Below are 23393 nucleotides of genomic sequence, written 5' to 3' on the forward strand. Positions count from 1 at the left end.
AGAGCCAGGAGTGACCCCTGTGCATTGCCAGATGTGACTCAAAAGGCAAAACAAAGAAACAAAAAAACCCCCAAAATGTCCACTTGCTTTCAATGTGTATGGAGCGTGTATATTTTACTAACGCTGATATCATCAGTTCAATGATGTGTATTTCATATAACTGGCCTTGAAGCACAGTAAGAATGCCAATTCACTGAAAATGTAAAAGAAAAGCTACACTCCTACTTCTAATAAGTTCTAGTGTTAAATACACTTCATTGAGGCATAATCCCATCTCAGTTTAAGTCAAGATATGGAGTGGAGAGCGATTTGCTGTAAAGAATACAAATAATGCTAAAAGATTTTGAAGTCTATCAATAAAGTCAAACTTAGCCTAGCACCAACATCCATGAGTGAAAGGGCTCATGGAAAGTCTACAGTACGGTCATTGTAGAGTGATATAGAAAAATGATCGCTCTCCTTGTGCAAGTAAGAGAAAAGTTCTTCCCTCTCCCAGAACTTGAGTGTGAGAATTCTCAGAAGACTTTGCCATTTGACGCTGTGAGAAGAGACAGTGGGAGTCGGTAGCTTGAGGTGTGGCTACTATCCTGAGGGCTTGTGAGGAGTTATACTGTACTGTATATAATTATAAATAAAATGCTTAAATCCATAGATAATTGATGAGGTTTGCTTTACACTTGAATACTCATATCCAGCATTTAAAGCTTTCAACTTTGATTAAAGTAGTTAACACTTGAAAGTGTTGACTGATGTAGCCTCCCTGGTGTGGAAATATAAATTTTTCTTATTTATTAATGTCCTCTAGTGAAGACATAACCTTTTACTTAAAATAATTGGTTTTGCAGATGGAATTAAAATATTCATCTTCCTCTCTCCTCCCCTTCAATTTGTGAATTTGCTGATTATTTTATTTTATTTTTTTGGTTGGGAGCATAAGTTAACATACACATACATGCTCATACATACATGCAAAATGTGAGAAAGACCTTTAGAAATCAGTGATAGCACTGAGGTTACTGTAACTAGGATTGTGAGTTTATAATGCTGAGTGTGAAATAAAGACATTAAGGGAAGTAATGAGGCTAAATTTGCTACTGATAGGACTGTATTTCTATAGCATTTAAAATAATGTCTCATATTATAGCTTTAGCACAAATTTAGAAAGCTTCCTTTGAAAATTTTTTAGTACATCTCCAGGTGACTAAATTTCCTTATTACAAAGATGTAAAAATTAAATAACTGACATTGCAATAGGAATAAAGAGAAGTTTGACAGTCCCAAACAAAAGAGTGATGAAAGCATAGCTCAGCAGTAATTAGACAAGAGGAAAATTACTTTTAATCAGTTTACTGATGCAAAAATAAATCAAAATTATTTTCATAGGACATATTTAGATATTGCTACTTTGGTTATTTTATTTATTTTTACCCAAAGATATTTAAAACACAGCCAAGTACTATAGTTAGAGAATACTCATAAGCAGAGATTTAAGAAATTTTTTTTTGTTCTTTTAATGAGTACCTTTGTGGGGGTACGGGGTTCCAAGCAACTCTTAGAGAGACTTAGTCAATGGGGCCAATAGGTTTTATGATCGGGCCCAAGAATGTGGGCTGCTCAGGCCTAAGGCGTTCAGGGAACACAAAGAACAAACCAGGCGGTACTTCAGAACCACTGGGGTTTTATACTCAGTGGTACTAAAGGGTATACATGGTGCAAGGATTGAACTTCCTCACAGAATGCTTTTATTATTATCAGTACTGGTAAGTTTATAAGACTCGGGATTGTTTTCAAGATAAATCATGGTAAAGTTTATAGGAAAAATTGACATTTTATACTGAGATTCACAGATAAGATAATGTTGAACTTCATTAAAAAATGTCCTTAGTTGTTATACAGTGGTGGAAGAAATTTACATTTTTCCACAATTGTCATTCTCTATATAGAAAATGAGTAATTTCACAGAAAATTCATATATAGCCATTCATATTCTATGTAGGAAAAATATATAGCCTTTTTACCTCTCCAATGCAGCTGTTGAGTTTGTCAGTAGTAGTTATACCATATGCAAGGCCTGAATAACCTTTTGAGTTAAAATGTTTTTAATGTACTTCTGTTCGGTTAACCTGTCTCCTATTCTTGTAATGAGTCTTTGGAGAGTAGAGTTCACCCAGCTCACATTTGCGGAAAGAGCATGGTGCTGACGATGTCCCCAACAAACGCATGTTTTAACACTCCTCACCCCAACGTGAAAATAGGACCAAGGACACTGATAGTGGCGGACACAGGGAAAGAACAGAATAAATTATAAAACACCAGTTTTTTAATATAAAGCGTAGCTTAGGGCAGGAAAGGAATAATTATCGACAAGTACTTTATTTTCTAAGTCTAGACATGTACATAGCCTTGTAAAACTGGAAATACTTTAGGTCCAAAATGTTTCCCTATGTTTGATTTCCATTGCTGACAATGCTGACATAAACTTAAATTTTCATTACTCTCCCTCAACCCTTTAAGTTGGGTAGCTAATGTGATCCAAACCCTTATAAGGTTATTCAATTAACCTTGTTTTTCAAAAACAGCAATGCTAGGCCACCAAGAAAAAGATCTTTGGAAATTCTAAAAGACCAAACTTTCAAATATGTTTGTACCTTTAAGCTACAACTTTGTATGATTTTCATTGCCTTATGAAAATATGTAGAACTGACTTAGTATATTCATTGGGAGTGTATTTCTGTTTGCTCAATACCAAGCATAATGCCAGATAAAATTTGAGGATTAAACACTGCTATTTAGTGATGCTGAACTTTTCTATAATCCTACCAGTATTGAGACTTCTCATTCTCTGCTCCACTGCTCTCCACAAGCATTCCTCAATGTCAAAGTCACGCAACGCTCACACGTCTTCTTTCACTTTTCGTGGGACAAGTTATTAGTGCCTCTTGGTTTCCTTAAAAATAGTCATTCATTACCAAGATTCAGGCTATGAATTTCCTTGAAGAGCTTTGCTCTCAGTCATAGTGACTACACATTCCCTTAGGAAAGAAAACCAAACAAAATAAAAATATGGGTATTTATGTAGAATTACTGCAGCCAGATATTTTATAGATTATCTTCTTTTTTTTAACACGATCTTTTAATTTTTCTTTGGCTTAGGGGCACATACTGTGATGCTCAGGGATTACTCCTGGCTTTTCATGCAGGAATTTCTCCTGGTAGTACTTGGGGATCACATGGGTTGCCGGGGATTAACCTTATATTTAGACTCCTTCCATTATTATTTGGGATGAATAAAAGTCTTGAGTATGAAAACCACTCAAAACTTTTGCAAGTCAAAACCACAACACCTAATCAGAAAGAGAGAACAAAAGGGAATACCCTGCCATAGTGGCAGTGTGGGGTGGGGGGAGACAGGACTGGGGAGGAGGGGAGGGATGTTGGGTTTACTGGTGGTGGAGAATGGGCACTGGTGAAGGGATGGGTTATCAAACTTTGTAAGGGAGAAACATGAGCACAAAAATGTATAAATCTGTAACTGTACCCTCACGTTGACTCACTAATTAAAAATAAACTATTAAATTAAAAAAAACTTTTGCAAGTCAAAAGGGAAGCACTGTATTATTTTTCATTTTAAAAAATGACCCTACACTATCTTGGATGAGATTATGTCAGCCAAGAAGGCACAGAAACTTTGATATCTGATTCTACAACAGGCATAGATCACTTAAAAATATCTTTGATACATATTTGTATGGAACTAAATGACTTGTGAAACTTCCTCAAGATTGTGAACCTGCTCACAAAGTCATCATCAGGAAATTTAAATATTATCGGTTTACTTTAAGGAAAACAAAAGGAGTCTGGTGTTAGATGCAGGGAAGAACACTTTGGTCTCAAGGTCTAAGACATTAACTCTAAAATCTATGATGCTTAAGTTTGTGATAGGCAGGGGCTCTACTGTCTAGATGAAAGACAGATTAGTTGGCAGTAAATGTAACAAATGAAAACCCCCTAGAGAGCCAGAATAAGCTTCTGTCTCATCTCAAGGTTGATAGATCATTGGCTTCAGTGGATTGGCAGTAACTTAGCCACCTGAAAGCACTGCCTTGAAGTTGATGTCGAGTCCCTCAGGCCTGGCTACCAGACTGAAAAGGGATTTGTAGAATGCTAGTGTCCTAGTAAAAGTGAGCGCACTTTAAATGGACCATCCTTTAAGTGGAAACTTAAAGTACTTGTATTTTGAGAGACCCACAGCTTTGTTCCAAAAATCCTTACTTCCTTGGAAACATTTAAAATTGAATTCTTTGAAATCCATCCTTTCCCATGAGGTATTACTGCTAATGCCAGCTAGGTGCAGAATTCACACACTATTCATATTTGTTCTTCTATAGATAGCAATATTATTCAGAACATACAGATGTTAAGCTATATCATTGTAAAGAAAGCAACTGAAGTGTGTTCATTCTGATTTATGGGAGGTTTAACAAACAACTAAAAGTAGTTGTGTATGTTTGTGTCCTCAGTAGAGATTGGGTATCTTGCTGTAACTATAAAAACGATATAGTTCCATCTAGTTTCACTGCCACATAGACTAAGAACAAAATTCAGCAGATACTTTTTTCAGACTATGAATTTCTTCTGAAATAAGAAGTGAGGAGATGAAGATGAAAACTAAGAGTATCAGAAAGAATTTTAGAAGCCAAGAATTTATACATTTAATGTAATTTTATGATATATTTCAGAAAAGTTACTTTAAAGAAATTTTTTTGGGGGGGTTGCTCATCTGGTGAGCTCAGTAGTTACTCCTGACTGCACTCAGGAATAACTTCTGGTCATGCGTGGGGGACCATATTGGATACGAGGGATAGAACCTGGCCAGCCATGTGAAAGGCAAGTGCCATACCCATTGTGTTATCTCTCTCACCCTAAATATATACTTTTAAAGGCAAAGATTAGTTAGTTAATAATCACCACCTACAACATTGATGGCTTATGATACTAGTAGTATAGTATGCAATATGTAAAGAGAGACTGGGCTTGGGGAAAGGTGACAATATAAATAGAACAGTTTTTATTTTCTTTTTGGGTCACCCCTGGCAATGCATAGCGGTTACTCCTGGCTCTGCACTCAGGAATCACCCCTGGCAATGCTCAGAGGACCATATGGGATGCTGGGAATCAAATCCGGGTCAGCCACATGCAAGACAAATGCCCTACCCACTGTACTATTGTTCCAGCCCAATAGTAGAACAGTTTTTAAAAATTTGTTTTGGGCCATTCCAGGTGATGCTCAGGGGTTACTCCTGGGTCTGCAGCCAGAAATCATTCCTGGCGGTGCTTGGGGGACCATATGAGATGCTAGGGATTGAAGCCGGCTTAGCCACACTCAACAAGCACCTTACCCACTGTACTATCTCTCCAGCCTCAAGAATACAGAAATTTTGAGTCAACATGAATTCATTTGCTTTATATTTCAGTTTATAAATCTCACCCCAGTATTGGGACATAAAACTTCAGAATTCTCAAAAAGACTAATGTTATTTTACACATTTTTGAAAGATCCAAAACGATGCTGACTATAATATAAAGACGTAATCATTCTATTTCTTTTACTATTTTGCATTTTTTAAGTCATTACAAACCAAACAGAAATAAAGTTGAATAAAATATATCAGTATCAAAATTATTTCAGTAGACTTCAGCCTTGGGATTAGATACATGGTAATATCTGTTGACTATTTTTATAGAAAATCACTGCCAAGTATCTGAATAAAACAGGCAATTTATGATTGGTTATAAGTCTTGGAAATAAGATTTTCATATTTTAGCAGCCTATTTAACAGGAACAAAAGCAGCCCTCAAGTATGCCATGTGTATATAAAGTTAAGGATGAGAGGAAATGAGATATAGGTAGAAAGCTGAAAAAAGGCACATCTTCAAATATTTTACAATGGATATGAGCAAAGATCAGAATATTGGCCTCTAGTATCCTCATCTATATTCTAAATTGACAAAAATACCTAAAATGGAACTCCATAAATTACTTGGAAGATTTTCTTTGATAGTGCAAATAGGACCTAAGAGTTTTCATAGGTTCTCACATTAAACCTTCACAAGACAACGGCAGTGGAGCTTGACTGGAACCAAGAGAGGCATGGATTTAAAGCAAAAGCACACCTGTAAATCCCATATGTCACACCCAAATAACTATTGCAAAGAAAGAAAAACATTGCCCACCTACAATAGAAATTTCATTTGTCAAAGAATGGTAGGCTGAAGTGTCTTTAAGAGACCCACTTACATTGATGAGTTCAACCTCCCAGATTTTTTTCAACAGGTCCATCGATGTGTAGCCATTAATAAGAAAGGCTTTGGTGTAGTCACCTAGTTCAATGGAATCCAGCCACTCAGCGACAGAAGTGGGATGGTAGCCATCATGGCCGATGGGTCTCATCTGTAATTAAGAAAACCACATTAGGATTCATTTAAACTATGTACTTGGTGCACCAACAACAGAATGTTTCTTGTCACTTAGGAGTTTATCTGAAAGGATGCAGCAGATCTTTATGGATATGAAATTAAAGAAAAGCAAAATACTTCGTGCAAAGTTCTAAATCATTAATAATTTTCACACTGAATTAGTTTTTGAAAATGCACCCAGAAATTTCCAATTTACTCCATATTTGAGAAAACTAAGTATGTCTAGCTTCTGCTATAGACTTTATTAACATTCTGTTGGATGGAATTTAAAATGATGTCAGTCGAGCAGTATCAAATTTAATGCTGAAGACAGAAGGTACTGCACCCCCCAAATGTAGATGCTAATTCGCATATGTGTAACATCAAAGCATGTGAAAATACTGCATGACTCAAACATTCAAAGCAATCCGTCCTTAGCAAGACATGTATTGGAGGTACTGCAAACATGCTGGGGAAACATACTGCAATGTTAAACCCGAAAAGAAGGGGAAGAGGCTCTGGGGGTGTTTCTAGACCATGTGCTCAGCATAGACTCTACAGTATGTTAGACATGATTAGGGAACTTGCTGGCAGACATGTTCCTATTTTTTGTCAGCTATATATGGAGAATTATGGTTTTTTTTAAAAGGAGAACAAAGAAGTGTGACAGTAACATAATGCTTCTGAGTTTAAATTAGAGTGTGAAAGAAAGCTAAGCAAATGAAACTTCTGGGTTTAAAATTTTGTCGGAGCTGGATCAAGGGGCTGGAATGCACACCTTACATTCAGGAAGTCCAGGAGTGACTCCCCAATTCCACACGGTCCAAAGGGCCCCAAAGCTAGCACAGCTCCTATGCACCAATCCAGGAATAGCTCCTGACCACAGCCTGCTGTGGCCTCCATACAAAACAAAAGTAATAATAAAATGCACTGTAAAATAAGATAAAAATTGATGTGGATTAATCTAATCTTTCAGCTTTTATTTGAAATCTTAGTTGAATGCAGTTCTTTGTTGTTTTACAAAATTCAGACCTAAGTTTTATAATGTTTTATATAATGCATATATAAAGTTATATATGCATGCCACATCACCAATCTCTAATTTCAGTATTTTTTTTTTTTTTGAGGCAAACACATCCGGTGGTGCTTGGGAGTGGTACTCGAGGAACATGCAGTGCTGGTGGTCAAATCTAGACTTTCCACATGCAGAACATGCGCTCTCAGCCTCTTGAACTAGCTCTCTGGTTCCTCTGACCTCAGCATTGAGGTCAGCAGGCACCGGGCTCTGCCCTCCCTTCCCCCACTGGGTGTGATCCTTTGGTACAGTATAGGAAGGGGACTGTAAATCTGGGGAAAATACAACATGGATTTTTCTCTTTAGATTCAAGGAGATAAGTATTAATGGAAATCTATATGATTCATGAGCAGAGGAAAGATTAGTCTGGCTAGCAGGGATTCAGATTTTAATCTTAAACAAGTTAGGCTTTCTGTCACTACAAAGTGTTCTCATCTTTGATATTCTTCTTTATGTTTGCTAACTTTTAAAACGTTTCCCTCTTTCCTATTTTCTACTCCCTAACTTATTTTTCATTTTGAGTTTCAATTATCCTCTTTTTTTAAAAAAAAATAGAATTTTACTGGTTTACCACTGATTTTCAGGAGTATGGCTTCACATGATTATATTTATCCTTTACAAAGTTATTTACATTAAAATCTGAACTGAATCAGACTTTCGCATTTTGCTTTTACATTGATTCATTGTAGTTATATATTAAATGTTTATTCACTGAATTTTAACCAGTTTATTATTACAAAGTGGCTACAAATGTACCACAAGTACAAAAGTGGCCACAACTCAAGGTTTGCAAAATGAGGCTTATTGGCAGTCTTATCTAATAGTATGTAACACACGTGTATCATTGGAGAACAGGAACCAGATCAGAGGCACAAAGATAAAGTGTCCTCATATACTGTGAGACCTACAAAAGTATAGGGAGCTTGTTATATTTTCTAGGACTTAGTAAAAGTGACTGACATTCTGCTACCCTGACCAATCACACTTGTCACAGGAAACTCCCTGTCCCTTGCTTTCCCATTGGCTTGAGGAAATAGGTGGAGAAAAGAAAGAGAGACGCATGATAGTTGAACAGCCTCAACTGATGTGCTGCACTCAAGAAGCTGACCATGTTAGCTTTGGATACTGGAGTCAAACAGGAAATTTTGATGAATAAAATTGGGGTGGTGTCAGATGATATGGACCAGAGAACTGTGCTGTGAGCACCTCCTTACCCTTAGGTCACCCCAAACACTCATAAACATCACTCCTCTGAGAGAGCAAGTAATGCCCATGGCAACACCCTGCTTGTTGAAGTTCAATGTTAGAACTCTGAACGCAATCCCAATTAAGGAGGAAGAAGTTTGCCTTTATTCTAATCCTCCCTTCCTGTCCCAGTGACAAGGAATTTAAAAATCAGAAAAAAATTCAGTGAATAAACATTTAATGTGTAACTACAATGAATCAATATAAAAGCAAAATGCAAAAGTGCCTGAGAGGAAGACTTAAACTAGGGACCCCAGGGCAGGAGAAACTAAACTGGAGGTTTAACTACTTTGGAGCTGAATTTTCAATACTTTACAAGACTGGCAGGTTATTAAACATGTCTAAGATAATATTAAAATATAGCAAAGAGAAGGCAATGTTAGAAAAAGAAACCAGTCCTATCAGTAGCTCTCTGGATGCACGCTGCTCAGGAATCTGGTTATTTCGGTGAAGTTAGATCCCCTGGACCAACCACAAAATAAGCAGGAGGGAAATGTTTTGTAGGAGATTGAAAGATGGAAGCAGATTAGATAGCAAGGGGGGAAAAAGGTCCTGGAATCCCCATGCTGATGTGTATAGGGGGAGTTTTCAATAAACATTTCACCAGTGTCCATTCTGACAACTTATGGATGAGAACAGGCCATCAGAGTCTCTCCTTCATGGTAGTTCTCATTATTATTTAAAAAATATGTGAACAGATGACCAATAATGTACTAAGATGGTGCCTACCTGAAGAGAGAAAGCCACTAGAGCCAAATGAAGTTACAAAATTCATTTGACATGTACTTAATGATATGCAGAATGGTTACTGTGTTGCACAATAATTTCTTGCAAAGCAATTCTCCCATCTGTTCCTTTATTTCTCTTCCTACTGCCATTACCCTGTTCAGGATCTTGTGCTTACAAAAATGAAAGCAATGTCTTTCCACTAGGCCTTCCTTCCACCGTTGGTCTAACTTTTTCTGCTACTTAGTTTTTCTGAAAACCAGGCTCTTAAGAATGCATGCACCAAAATCTGTACTGATTCCCTCTTGACAAACACCCACTGGCCTCTGCCAGCATTCTCAGACAATTGAGAATAGATACAAACATTTATTTTCAACCTAATCTCCCACGATTCTTCCAGATAGACCCTAATAGCCACCATTGATTCAAACAGTATGTCAAATTGCTAGCTGTTACATAGTGAACTGTGTAAGGCACATTCCTATCATTGCTAAAATCATTTTCCATGCTTGGCATGCTTTCATCTCAATTTCTAGAATGCTTCTTCTTGAGCACTAAGACACACATTTTCCAACTATGTGTAAGAGAACTCACCTACCTATGTGTGCTATTAGCTATCACCAGCCTAGGCTCATAAACTGTTCTTCCCTCCAAACTTCCCATCTCAGTTAATGGGGGAAATAGCACCACATTTCTCTCATAGATGCTTAGGAATAATCTCACAGTGTCCTGTTTTATCATCATATCTAATTAGGCCAATTAGGCCAATGAGTTCTATAAATCTGATTTGCTAAATGTCTCTCAATTGACTCTCCAGTTTCCAAAATAAACTTTGAAATCTACTGGTAATATAACTCTCCAGGATTAGAAGATATGGGGTATGTAAATTTCCTATTCCAATTTTTCTAAAATTTTTTTTTATTTTTTAGGATCTATTTTTCATGATTTAGAACAGTAAGAATTCATTTTATACTTGCAGTACATTACACCAATCCCTCCACCAACACTATACCATGAATATAAAAGCTCTTCACTATAACTTTTCTTTCTTCTCCACTATCCAAAATTAGCTTGTACTTATTTTAAAATGCATAAAATTTTCAGTTATCTGGTTGCTAATCATTTCAACTTCAATTAAAACTCTTCTTTGTTCTCTTATCCCTCTATTCTATAGTTTCCTTCCTTCCTCCATCTTGTTTTAGGGTGGGTTTAATGTCTGGTAGCTTGTTTATACATCCCCCCCTTTCCTGAGCTGATAGTTACTGATCAGAAATAGATTTAAGGGGTTGAAGAGATAGCACAGTGGGTAAGAAATTTGCTTTGTATTCAACTGACCCAGCTCGGTTTGATTCCCAGCATCTCATATTGTCCCCTGAGCCAGGAGTAACCCCTGAGCATCACTTGGTGTGGTCAAAAATACAAACAAATAAAAAACTAGAAATAAATTTAATACAGCAATTCAAGTTTATCGAATTGCTGTTCCCAATTCTTAACTCTCTTCCTGCATTAAAGTCTTGCTTCTGAGTTCTTTGGCAAAGGATCTTTATTGTGCCACTCCGTAACTGGAGTTACTTCCCAAACCCACCAGTGTTGGCCATGTACTTTGCTTGGCCAATGGAACGTGATCGTGTGATGGTTTATAGAGGAAGTGTCTGTACTTCTCTGATCTATTTGTGCTTTCGTGATCTGGCACTTGTCACAAGAATAACACATGCTGAGTAACTGCACAACTTCTGGTCCTAGAAAAAAAGATGAAGACTTGTGGAACAAGCCTAAATGGATCTAAATGATTGGTTTCTGCCTTGGCTCAGGGGAGATCAGGCAGGTCAGCTAGGCCACAGCTGGACCACACACCCGTGAGTCAGTGGAATGGACATGCATCTTGTTGCTTGTAAGTCATGAAAGATTTGACATATAGGAAAAATCTACAGGGTTACTATTTCAAAATTAAAGTGTATTAGTCAGGGTGTTAATATGGAACAGAGTACTTCAGAGAAATAAAACAAATGGGTGGGGGAAGAGGTGGACTGGGAGTAGGGAAGAAATGCTACAGTGGAGGTGAGGTGTTGAAATGCATGAAATGTATGCCTGAAACCCCATCATTAACAGCATTATAAATTAAGGTGCCTAAAAATTAAAAAAATTAAGATAAAACCAATAGCATGTGTGCACATATGTGTTTGTGTACATACACATGCACATACAAGTCTAATATCTACAGGGGAGGCTGGAAACCCAAGAGGAACTGGTTGTAGCTCAAACCCACAGGTAATCTGGGGATAGAATTTGTTCATCTTCTTTGATGGTCTTCAGTCTTTTTCTCTTAAGGCTTGCAAGAGATTGGATAGATCCTTTCAACTTATCCAGCAAATCTGGCTTTGCTCAAACTACTGGCATGAATGCAAATTTCGTCTAAATAAATACCTTTGCAGTGATATCTGAAAACAATCTGGGTACCGGGGCCTAGCCACATTGAGAAATAAACAACCAATACTCTTTAACATGAGAGTCCTTTAGTAAATACTTCTGTGTGACACTGAAAAGACCAAGTTACCCTCCACATCCTTCCCAAGCTACTACTTGTCATTTAGGAACACATCTATGTACCATATCCTTACTAACCCTATGGGCATGATTTCTGCTTATACGATGATGCTCTGTATATCTAGTATACTTCACACTCCAATACCTTCGCTCATGCCATTCTCCCTGCCAGGAATGCTATTTCCTCAGTTTTTCCTCATGATATTTTATCCCTTCTTGAAAGGGTCTGTTTCCAGATTACCTCCTTTCTGAAGTCTTTTCTACTGTTACTCTCACTCCCATGTCAAAATGAGTTATGCCTCCTGCTCCATTTCTATATCATCTGCAGATAATTCTATTGCAGAAAGTTAAGGCCTACTCTTTCTAATGTCAGGGATGTGAGTATATTAGGCCCTTAGTGAAGAAAAAAAAATTGTGGCCATTGCTGGAATCCTTCTCACGTAGCACCTCATGTGGTATGCTGAACGTTGACTAAGTTAAGTGATATAATGAACAGATGAAGATGAAGTCACTAATTGTAGTGCATGGCACCCAGTTCTTGGGGCTTGTGTTTTGTAGTAAGTATGATGAAAATGAAGGTTGCTTTGACGGCATAGCAATAGCATTTATAACTGCTTCTCTGTGTATCTATGTTGGTTTGGGGACCATATTCAACAGTACCCAGGGCTTACTTCTGGCTCTGTGCTCAGGGATCATTCCTGGTAGTCAAACCAGGGTTGCCTACATGCAAAGCAAATGTCTTATTCTCTATATAATCTCTCTGGCTCATTTTTATAACTTTCAAAGCAAGAGACTAATATGGGCTGATATGGTGTATTGGTATATTAAAGAGCATGTTGGACTTTGATTCTGTAGCTCAATGTAGGGGAGTGGTTTGGTTGTTATTTTTTTATTTGGTCTCCCCAGAAGTATTCAGAGGGCTGATGGCCCTTTCCGGTGACATTTGGCAAACTGTGCTAAATGGTTCAAAGCCAGGACAGGGCAATGTAGCTCTGCTTAGGCCCAGAGACATTGGGGACCACCGGGGTTATACCTGGCAGTGCTAAGAGGTATACTACGTGCAATGCTGGAGAGAAAACCTGGGGTTTGTGCTTGGCTATCATGCACCAATGAACTCTAAACATCTCTCTACCCAGCCCAGGGGTCTGGATTCATTATGAAGTCTCAGTTAATTGATTTACAATGAATTATATGGGCTATTACCAAACTGTGGCTATGTAAGAATTACTTTACCTTTCCTTTTTCATCTTCCCCCCCCCGCCCCGCTTTTTGGGTCACACTTGGCGATGCACAAGGGTCAATCCTGTCTCTGCACTCAGGAATTACTCCTGGCGGTGCTTAGGGGACCATACGGGATGCTGGGAATCGAACCCGGGTCGGCTGCATGCAAGGCAGACACCCTACCCGCTGTGCTGTCACTCCAGCCCCCTACTTTACCTTTCCTAGCTTCAGTGATCTCATCTATGAAGTTGGGTCAAGGAGTGAAAGGTTCCTTTATAATGTTGAAATATTATAAACCCATAATTTGAACACTAATATCAAATGAACATCAGATTCATTTATCCAGGAAAGGAAAAAAACTAAGCCTAAAGATAAAGCTTATAAGAATAAAGGATGATCATACACTAGGCCATTTAAGTCAGTTGGCAGACACACACTTTGATCAGAACCCCCCCCAGGAGCATTTTTACCACTCTTTTTTCAAATCAGCAATGATGCAACTTTTTCCAACAGAACAGCTGGCAGGACAGGGAAATAGAGAAAGTGACAGCAGGGGTCCTGTCGGGTTGGCAGCAGGGCAGAGCATGCATGGGTCTCGGGCACACGCTGCCATCTGAGAGGCCAGCGTGGGAGGCTGGTGGGCAGGCATCTCCTGCTGACTCCAAGGCAACAGGATTCCACCAGAAAATCTGAGCCCAAAGTCTGGGGAGAACCAAACTGGACCGAAATTAGAGCTAGTCATGAAGGTAACTGTAGTCCTGGGAAGGTGTAGATATAATGATGCTATTTGACCAAACTCCTTCAGTGCTGTTCTTGGTGGTCCCTTATTGTGCCCAAATGGGCCTTTCCTTCTGGGAGTCTGTCAAAGCAAGCCTAGTGCCAGAGAGGCACAAGTCATTCACATTGTGGCAACATAGTACACAGACGATTGAGCTAAGACAGTGAATTTTGGAGTTCTGGATGTCTGGGGGCAATGGTTAAGTGATGGGGTACCTGGAGAGCCCAGACTAAGTCTCCCTAATGTAACAGAAGCAAGTATCTACAGAGAAGAGGAAGAAGGAATAACTGTTTCTTTTTCTTTTGAGGTAGCGGGCTCCAATGCCATACTCAGGACAGGAATCCACATGGACCCGCAATGATTCTCAGCCAACCAGGCTGGAATTTCAATGCCAAAGCCTGTGGCTGTGGTGCTGCTCAGGACTTGTAGTGCCAGGGATTATCCTGGGCCACCCCCAATGGATTAGGAGACCCCCAGGGCTGCGTCTGGCAATGTGTGGGGGCCTGTTGTCCCAGGGCCGAAACCTGGGTTAGGAGTATGCTAGGTTTATGCCCTAACAACTATTCTATCTGCTATCTCCAGCAAAGGCTTTCTTTGCTTGAAATGAAATGCTTGGAAATCACTAATCTAGAAAAGTTTTGAAAGATTCCTTTTTAAATTTCCTCTTAGTGTGGCATAATTTTTTATCTAGAATGGGTCTATCACATATGTAGAAATGGACAGGTATGTATTGTTTCTCATTATTTTTCCCTGCTTCAACTTTGCTTTTTTTTTTAGCCAAGAATCAAGCCTTATTAAAATGCTGGAGTCACTAGTACGAAGTTAAAGCAAAGAGATGGCAATAATAGTAGGAAAAACAAATAAAAGGAGGCAAAAATATTATAGCACATTTGGGATTAAAACTTAAAAATCATCCTCAATGCAACAAGTTATTAAGCAAGCATTACCATATTGGCATGGCAATAAAACCAAGAGAATAAGGAAACAGAAAGAGGCTGAATGCATTAGACAATTCTATGTCTGCAAGAGTTAAAAATTGAGACCCCCTTGTTGTCCTCTTTTCCCCTCATAATGGGGCTTGAATTGGTCTTGTCCCTGCCCTGTTAGACACAAGACACACCAGTTTCTCTTCTTATTGTTGCTATGGGAATGCTTTTCAGCCTATGGGATGCTAATGAGTGCTGCATGCAAGCTGCAGGTCACCTTCAACCTAACAGCTTGCACTTCGTTGCCTTAGAACAGCTTCCCCTTCCCTTTGTTTGGTCTTTCTGTGAGCTGAGTATCATGCTTGCAGTCCAATTTTGATCACACAGCAAAAAAATATCCTGGAGTCTGGGATATGCTTCCTAAATCTTAAAGTGCATAGAAATCATTGGGGAGTCTTAACAACATGCAGATTTCAAGAGTTCAGTAGTTCGCAGGAAGGACCTGAGATATTGAACTTCCAAGAAACTTCCCAGTGATACTAAGATTGGTCCATGGATCATACTGTGGGAGCAAGGCTACAAAGGATGACAGAACAATAGGGTCTTGGGTCTTTCCAGAACTTCTTTAGAGCAGAGTCAATTTGTAAACCTGAAATGCTTGTTTCAGGACTGTTACATGGCAGAAAAAAAATCTTTTATTAATTGGTCTACTCAACTACTTGGGCTGGAGCAATAGCACAGTGGGTGGGGCATCTGCCTTGCACGCAGCCGACCAGGGTTTGATTCCTCCGCCCCTCTTGGAGAGCCCGGCAAGCTACCAAGAGTATCCCGCCCGCACGGCAGAGCCTGACAAGCTACTTGTGGTGTATTCAAAACACCAAAAACAGTAACAACAAGTCTCACAATGGAGATGTTACTGGTGCCCACTCAAGCAAATCGATGAGCAACGGGATTTCAGTCACAGTTACTCAACTACTTAACTACTAAATTTCTTAGCTTTGAACTTTACAAAACATCAACAGAGCAGTGCTCAGGGGAAGCTGGTTACTACCAGCAGTGCTCAAGGGAATAGGCAGTGCTGAATCAAATGTTAAATGAATATGCGCTAGTCCTTTCAGCCATCTTCCCAGTCCAATTTATTTTTTTGTGGGGAGGGAAGGAGCACACATGACAGTGCTCAGAGGACCATGTAATGATAGTGATTGAACTTTGGATTTCTGCATACAGAGCATGTGCTCTAGCTCCTTGAGACATCTCACTGGCCCTTGGTCTTTATTTATTTATTTATTTATTTATAACATTTGGATCCACATCCAGCAATGCTCAGGGCTTACTTCTGGCCCTATGCTCAGGAATCACTCCTGGCACACTTGAGATACCATATGGGATGCCAGGGATTAAACTGGCAAGTAACTTACCAGCTGTACTACTGCTATGGCCCCATTGTCTTATTATTTAAACCACTCTATAGTAAAAGTTTCTGTCTTAGAAGGTTTGTCTTTCCTCTAATCCATACACAATTGTAAGTAGGAAAATTTTATGTAGAATATTTATAAGAAACCCGAACTTCCATTTACCTCTGCAGAGCCCTATTTCTTGTTTTATGAAGGCAGTGATCTCTCACAACTGTTGTTTAAAGAAAATTCACTTTCTTTAATTGCATTTGTTGGCATCTTTCTGTTAATTGTTCCACTAAGTTGTGAGACAACTATGTTTAGGATAAGTAAATAGGGAGGGGGGGACATAAAATAAGAAAACCGTTTCAAGATTTGATACCTGGACACATAATAGTATTATCAGCTGAAAAAGAAAAGAAGCTAATGAGATGATAAATAATGTTGAAACAGAAAAGCTAGAGGTTCTTGGAATGAAACTTTGATTCTGAAAGGGGAGGGAAGGGAAGAAACCTATAATTTTGGGCATCATCCATAGTATAAGTAGGAGTGAGTTCTTGGTTTCTCCATTTCTATTTTTCTATAACCTTGAGAAAAAGCTATTTATCCTTCTGAAGTGTCTTTTTTCAGGGGTAAAATAATAGATAAAAATGATTTCAACTTCTGAGATAGTCATGAGTCGTCTATGAAAAAAATGCAAGTAGAATTTAGCACAGTACTTGGCACACAGAAGCACTTAATAAATCTTAGTCATTTTTATCATGAGGGGGCACTGAAATTATGCAGAGATGAGGATGGAGAGGTAACTATGTAAGTGAAAGGAGAAATGGACTCCTTTCCAAGAAGTATTGTTGGGTCTTATGAGAGTTCTACTCCCATTTTTTTAAATAACTTTTTAAAAAAAATTTATTGAATCACCGTGAGGTAGTTACAAGCTTTCATGTTTCGGTTACAATTGCACAATGATCAAACACCCAGCCCTCCACCAGTGCACATTCCCCACCCCCAATATCCCAGGTATATCCCCCTTTCCCACCCTCCCCCTGCCTCCATGACATACAGTATTCCCCATACTCTCTCTCTACTTTTGGACATTATGGCTTGCAACACAGACACTGAGAGGTCATCATATTTGGCCCATTATCTACTTTTGGCACACAGTAAGGGGGAATCCCTCAAAAAAATAGGAGTAAAGCACAGTAGAAATGACAACTGTACTCCTATTTTTTTGAGTACTGCTTTCCATAGAGCTAAGTTTGGTTTTAATTGGAGCAACAGCATAGCGGTAGGGCGTTTGCCTTGCATGGGCCCGACCCAGGTTCAATTCCTTCGCCCCTCTTGGAGAGCCCAGCAAGCTACCGAGAGTATCCCACCCGCACAGCAGAGCCTAGCAAGCTACCCGTGGCATAATCGATATGCCAAAAACAGTAACAATAAGTCTCACAATGGCGACATTACTGGTGCCCACTCGAGCAAATCGATGAGCAATGGGATGACAGTGATACAGTGATACAGTGATATTAATATAGTTGTAACAATTTGATAACTACCTGGGCATGGCAAGAGCTGGATCCTATTTGGTAAAAGTCCTAATCTAAGCAAAGAAAGCCACCCATGTGACAGGTTCTTTCTGGGTGCAATCACATCAATTTATCACTTATGTAAGCCAACTTGCACAAGAGCTTGGGTGTGCAGAGCTCAGCTACTTAAACTTGCCTACGAAGCAGCAATGCACCATATCTTCTCTTTTCCCAGCAGCATGCACTCTTTATCTTGTATTCTACAAGACAACTTGTAACTGAGACAGCTCATGTTGTTGAACACCTTCCTTTACTCCCGTACACGGTTCTAACCTCTTCTGTGCTGTCCTGCTGTTACCTAAGACTAGGACTAATGGAAACCCTGAAAATAAACCAGGACAAGCAGTGCTAGCAGACAGCATGCCATCACATTCTTCCAAGTAGTAGAGGATCAATTCTCCTACAGGTTTTGAGATCTGGGCTTAGACATCACTGTGCTATTTCATCAGTGGTCCTTAAAAGACTGATTGAACATTAAAGTGAAAGGCAGATCCACTAACCACAGGCCCCCAGGAGAAAGGTTATCCATTACCCTCTAACTCTTAACACAGTGCAACTTTCAGGGAGAGGCATGGACAAAATGGGTAAGACTGTGAATGGAAGAGCATCAGCCAAAATCCAGGTGAGACTTGAAAGGATCCACAGAGATTTAACAACATCATTTCTTTTGTGGGGGATTTCAGTGATCTTTAGGAAAATATTCTTCACAGAGTCTGAGACCTTTGCTAGCTTAGATGATGACACTTTGGTGGGGAACTTAAAGGAATTCAACAGAGAGACTACCATTGAGAAGTAAAGTGTCAGAAGGCCTCTGTATTATGAATCTTCAGCAAAGGGGAGAGACAGATTATGTACAAATCAGTTGCATGAAGCCTCATTGCTTTGAATCAGACCGTTATGGAGACTGTTTCTATCAAAAAAATAGTAGGGAGAATCCTTCTAACAGTATGGAGAATCCTAATCTCTCAGAGCTAAGTTCCTTTTGTTTGCATATGACTATGTACTTAGAATTGCAGATAATGGTAGCCTGCTATTTTTGCATCCACCGAGTGAATTGCGCTGACTTGAGGTCCCTTGAGTTCCCAGATAACTAAAGACATTGATCAATCTTGAGGCAAGGGCAGGAGCAGTGAAGAGATGGTATTCGCATACTATGTGGCATTATATTTTAGGAGTACAAAGGGAAAGCAAATAACAAAACATTTATATATTTATTTATTTGCTTTTTAGGTCACACCTGGATCTGCACAGGGGTTACTCCTGGCTCTACACTCAGGAATCACTCCTGGCGGTACTCAGGGGACCATATGGGATGCTGGGAATTGAACCCGGGTTGGCCGCGTGCAAGGCAAATGCCCTATCCGTTGTGCTATTGCTCCAGCCCCACAAAACATTTTAAAAAAATTATTTCACTGTATCACTGTGTCACTGTCATCCCATTGTTCATCGATTTGCTCAAGCAGGCACCAGTAAAGTCTCCATTCATCCTTGTTATGTGCTAGTGCAGCCTGATGGCATATTGGGGCTCTTTCAGGACCAGGAAAATAAGGACTGTCATTGTTACTGTTTTTAGCATATAGCATACACCATGGGTAGCTTGCTTCTTTTTTTTTTTTTACACCAAGCTACTCGTGGTGTTAAAAATTATTTAAAAGAAAATAAACATACCTGACCTGCTTGCTGCTCCACCATCCAAGGTGGGCTTGCCTCTGGCTGCTATCATTTGAGCCTATCCTGATTGGGAGGCAGAGCTCGAGTGGGAGGTAGAGTTCTGCACTCCCAGGTGTGTCTCAACAGCCTCTACGCCTAATATGCTCCATACTAAGAGCCAACACTACAGCTTCTGAAGTAGACAGATCTACTCAACAAATTACATGCAGCTCAGAGTTATTCTTCCTGTCATCCTTTGAGGATGGACAGAGAAGACAAGAGCAACCTCTAGCTGAATCCTTCAGCATCTTCCAGACTCACCTTTAGAAGAACATTAGAAAGCCAATAGGAAAAACACAAGAAGACCACCAAGCTCAATGTGTGAAAACAGTATCACCAAAGACATAAACAACACCAGTACATTCTAGACAGTGTTTTTAGTAACACTATAATAAGAATATTCAATGAGTTTAAAAAAAAGTGATAGCACAGGTAGTCAGCAAAGCACAAGAAAGTGTGAGAGTCAAAATGAAGGAGCCAGGACAGTCATAAATGACAGAAATGAAGTACATGGTAGATGATATAATAAAGTCAATAGGATATGGGTAAAAACTGGTAGAGAGAAGTTGACACTGGTGGTGGGATTGGTGTTAAATATTATGTGCCTAAACTCAACTATCTATAACTTTGTAAATCATAGATCTTTAATTAAATTAAAAAATTTGAAAATAAAATAACCATAAACCAAAGTCAATAGGTGTCTCTGCCACATTGACTCACCCACTGGTCCTCCTCTACCTATTCATGACTAAATCTCCCAGGAGATGCACACCAAGCAGCTAAAATTCATGCAAAGAGGGTCTCAGCAGCTGAAAACTCTGGGAAGTGGGCAAGTCAAGTATCCGCCTTGTGGAAGCTCTGGCAGCCGCACCCACACCCCACCGCTACAGACACACCTGGGATTCAACTTCACTGCCATGCTAATATTCTCTGCAAAGACTCCAAATTGCAAATAATTTCAGGTACCTATACTGAAAACTCAGGTGTCTTCTCAAAGTTGGGGTAAGCAGTCATGGTCACCTCCCCTATCAACCACCATATTGATTCACTGGCCTATACCATAGATCCTGAGGTCTCTGAACTGTGTGGCCACATATACGGCCACGAACCTCCTCTTAATTCCTCAATACTGCAATTCCAGTAGGAGTACACCAAATGAGATAGGAAGGTAACACAGAAGCAAACAAAACTCAACAAACACAATTTCACAAAAAGTTCAACTAGCAACAAGCAGCTTAGGAAAGTTTTAGATAAGGACTCAACAACCTCATGATCAGATTGAACAATTTTCACATAAAATTTTTTATATTTATTGATTTTAATATTGAAGCTTTGTTATCTAACAATTTCAACTCCAGAATTGTACAACAGTTCTGACTTTTGTCTATATTAAAATAAATATTTTTTTTAAAAAATGTCAATGTCATTAGAAGCTCTGAACAGCAAAGTAACAGAAACTGAGCAAAAGATCAAAGAGCTCCAAGATGAGGAGGAAACCATTAGGAAACAGCAAAAGGTGGAAAATAGTCGGAAAAGAAATTAAAAGCAAACCAGAGAACTATGGATGAGTTTAATAAGGCCATATATGAATCACTTCATCTTTTATCTTACCAGAAGTCAATAATTGTCTCATTTGTATTTTCATTTGATTACTCTGTACATTCTTTAAAAGGGTTCAAATACCGCTCTATAGATATTTCTCAGATAGGGAAAACTAATCATGAGGTGCCGGGTATTGAACCCAGGTGGGCTGCGTGCAAGGCACACGCTCTGCCCTCTATACTATCACCCCAGCCCCTGCATTTCATCTTTTAAACACTCCTCTTAGAATCTCTGAAAAGGTTCTGCACAGATTAGTACAGAGAAGAGTATATGCTTGAGAAATTGTTCTGACATCTAAATCTAGACGATCTCATTCTAATATCTGGTCTCTGCTGAATGAGAAAGTAATAATAGTTGCCATGTTTTTGTTTTTTTTTTTTATCTAGCTGGAGCTATAGCACAGTGGGTAAGGCATTTGCCTTGCACGTGGCTAACCCAGGTTCACCCCTCTCGGAGAGCCCAGCAAGCTACTGAGAGTCTGGCCTGCAGGCAGAGCCTGGCAAGCTCCCCGTGGTGTCTTTGATATGCCAAAAACAGTAACAAGTTTCACAATGAAGATGTTACTGGTGCCTGCTAGAGGAAATTGATTAACAAGGGGACGACAGTGATATAGTGATAAGAATCACCGGGGTTCCTAAAGAACTGGAAGGCAAATGTGATGAAGAAATGATAGTTAAAGAAATCAGTAAGAACTTCTCAGGTTGAGGATTACAGATACCAATATACAAAAGGCCTAAAGGATTTCAGTGAAAATAGACCCAAGTAGGAAAGCTACAATTCATATTTGACTCAAAATTATAAAATTCAAAGATAAAGATAGAATATTAAAATCAGCAAGATCTAAAAAGGAACTTATATACAAGGAAAAGCCCATAAGACGTACAGCAGATCTATTAAATGAGACTCTAAGGGCCTGAAGAATATGGAAGGATATAGCATAAAAATTTCACAAAATTAACACTTCACCAAGAATACTCTGTTCAGCGAGATTATCATTCAGATTTTAAAGAACTATACACAGCTCCAAAAGCAGGCAGCAGCTTAGGAAATTCATAGCCTTTAGACAAGTTTTGCAAGAAGCATTAAAAGAGCTCTTTTAAAGGATAGTCATTCACAAATGGTGCATGGTTGTCCTCTACTGGATTATGAAAGGTTAAAAGCATACAGCAATTAATTATCACAAACAAACTTTTATTGACTTATTTTCTGATAATTCTACTTGCCATTCCTTTAGCTCTACTGTTTCAAGTAATATGAAATAAATTTGTCATATGCCTGCCAAGGGGGCGGATTGAGGGTGGGAGGGAAGTTGGGGATACTGGTGGAGGGAAGGGAACATTGGTGGTGGGATTGGTGTTGGAACATTTTGTGCCTGAAACAGCTCTATTGTGAACAACTTTGTAAATCACAATGTCTCAATAAACGTTTCTGAACCACCCCCCACCTTTTGTAGGCATAACTTGCAGTGCTGTTTGGGTCCAGTGGTGCTGGAGGTAAGGGTTTACCTTGTCCTACTTTGGGGGAAGGATATGATACCAGTGTTCAACCTAAAACCCCGGACATGTATGGCATGTATTCTACCACTCAAGTAACATTATGGCACATGAACACTGTCTCAATGCTCATGGTTTCTATTTAATGACTAAGATAAACAAGGGCCTAATCCAGAAATGAATGGAGTAACCCAACTTTGACAAGTCTTAGGTCACCTAAACTGGAAGTAAAACGGTGACAAACAATGAATTCATGTGCAAGAAATGTTTTGAAGACACATGGGCCAGTTTCACCAGGGGACAAAATAGTATCCCTACTCAAACTAATCCAGCCTTTGGCCATCAGTGCCAGATAATGGAGCACCTTCTTTGATTAAAAAATGCATTTTTAAAAATAAATTTTAAATGTATTTAAAATGTATTTTTTCTAAATACATTTTAAAGGAAAGTAGTTGTCAAATTAGACAGGTTCTGTAAATGATGGTTAAAAAATAAAACCACAACACCACCAAGTACAAAATAATTACTTAATGCTTTTAGCTTTATTTGTGTGCATGCAGAGTATATGCTCGCTGAAGCATTACCAGAGAACCTGGTGGTTATCTTCGAAGTAAGATCTGTGGGTATGTAGATGAAAAGGTCA

General features: G+C 39.0%; 1 protein-coding gene across 14 annotated transcripts in view; it reads right to left on the reverse strand.

The window, feature by feature from the left end:
* ANKS1B (ankyrin repeat and sterile alpha motif domain containing 1B) overlaps positions 1-23393 on the reverse strand; it is a 1196591-nt gene that overhangs the window by 298643 nt on the left and 874555 nt on the right. For all 14 annotated transcript variants that reach the window (XM_055118593.1, XM_055118592.1, XM_055118591.1 and 11 more), the window contains one exon: positions 6299-6451. In XM_055118593.1, coding sequence (XP_054974568.1) covers positions 6299-6451 — 153 coding nt within the window. The remainder of the gene's footprint in view (positions 1-6298; positions 6452-23393) is intronic.

This window comes from Sorex araneus, chromosome 10, assembly GCF_027595985.1.
Source record: "Sorex araneus isolate mSorAra2 chromosome 10, mSorAra2.pri, whole genome shotgun sequence".
Classification (NCBI taxonomy): Eukaryota; Metazoa; Chordata; class Mammalia; order Eulipotyphla; family Soricidae; genus Sorex; species Sorex araneus.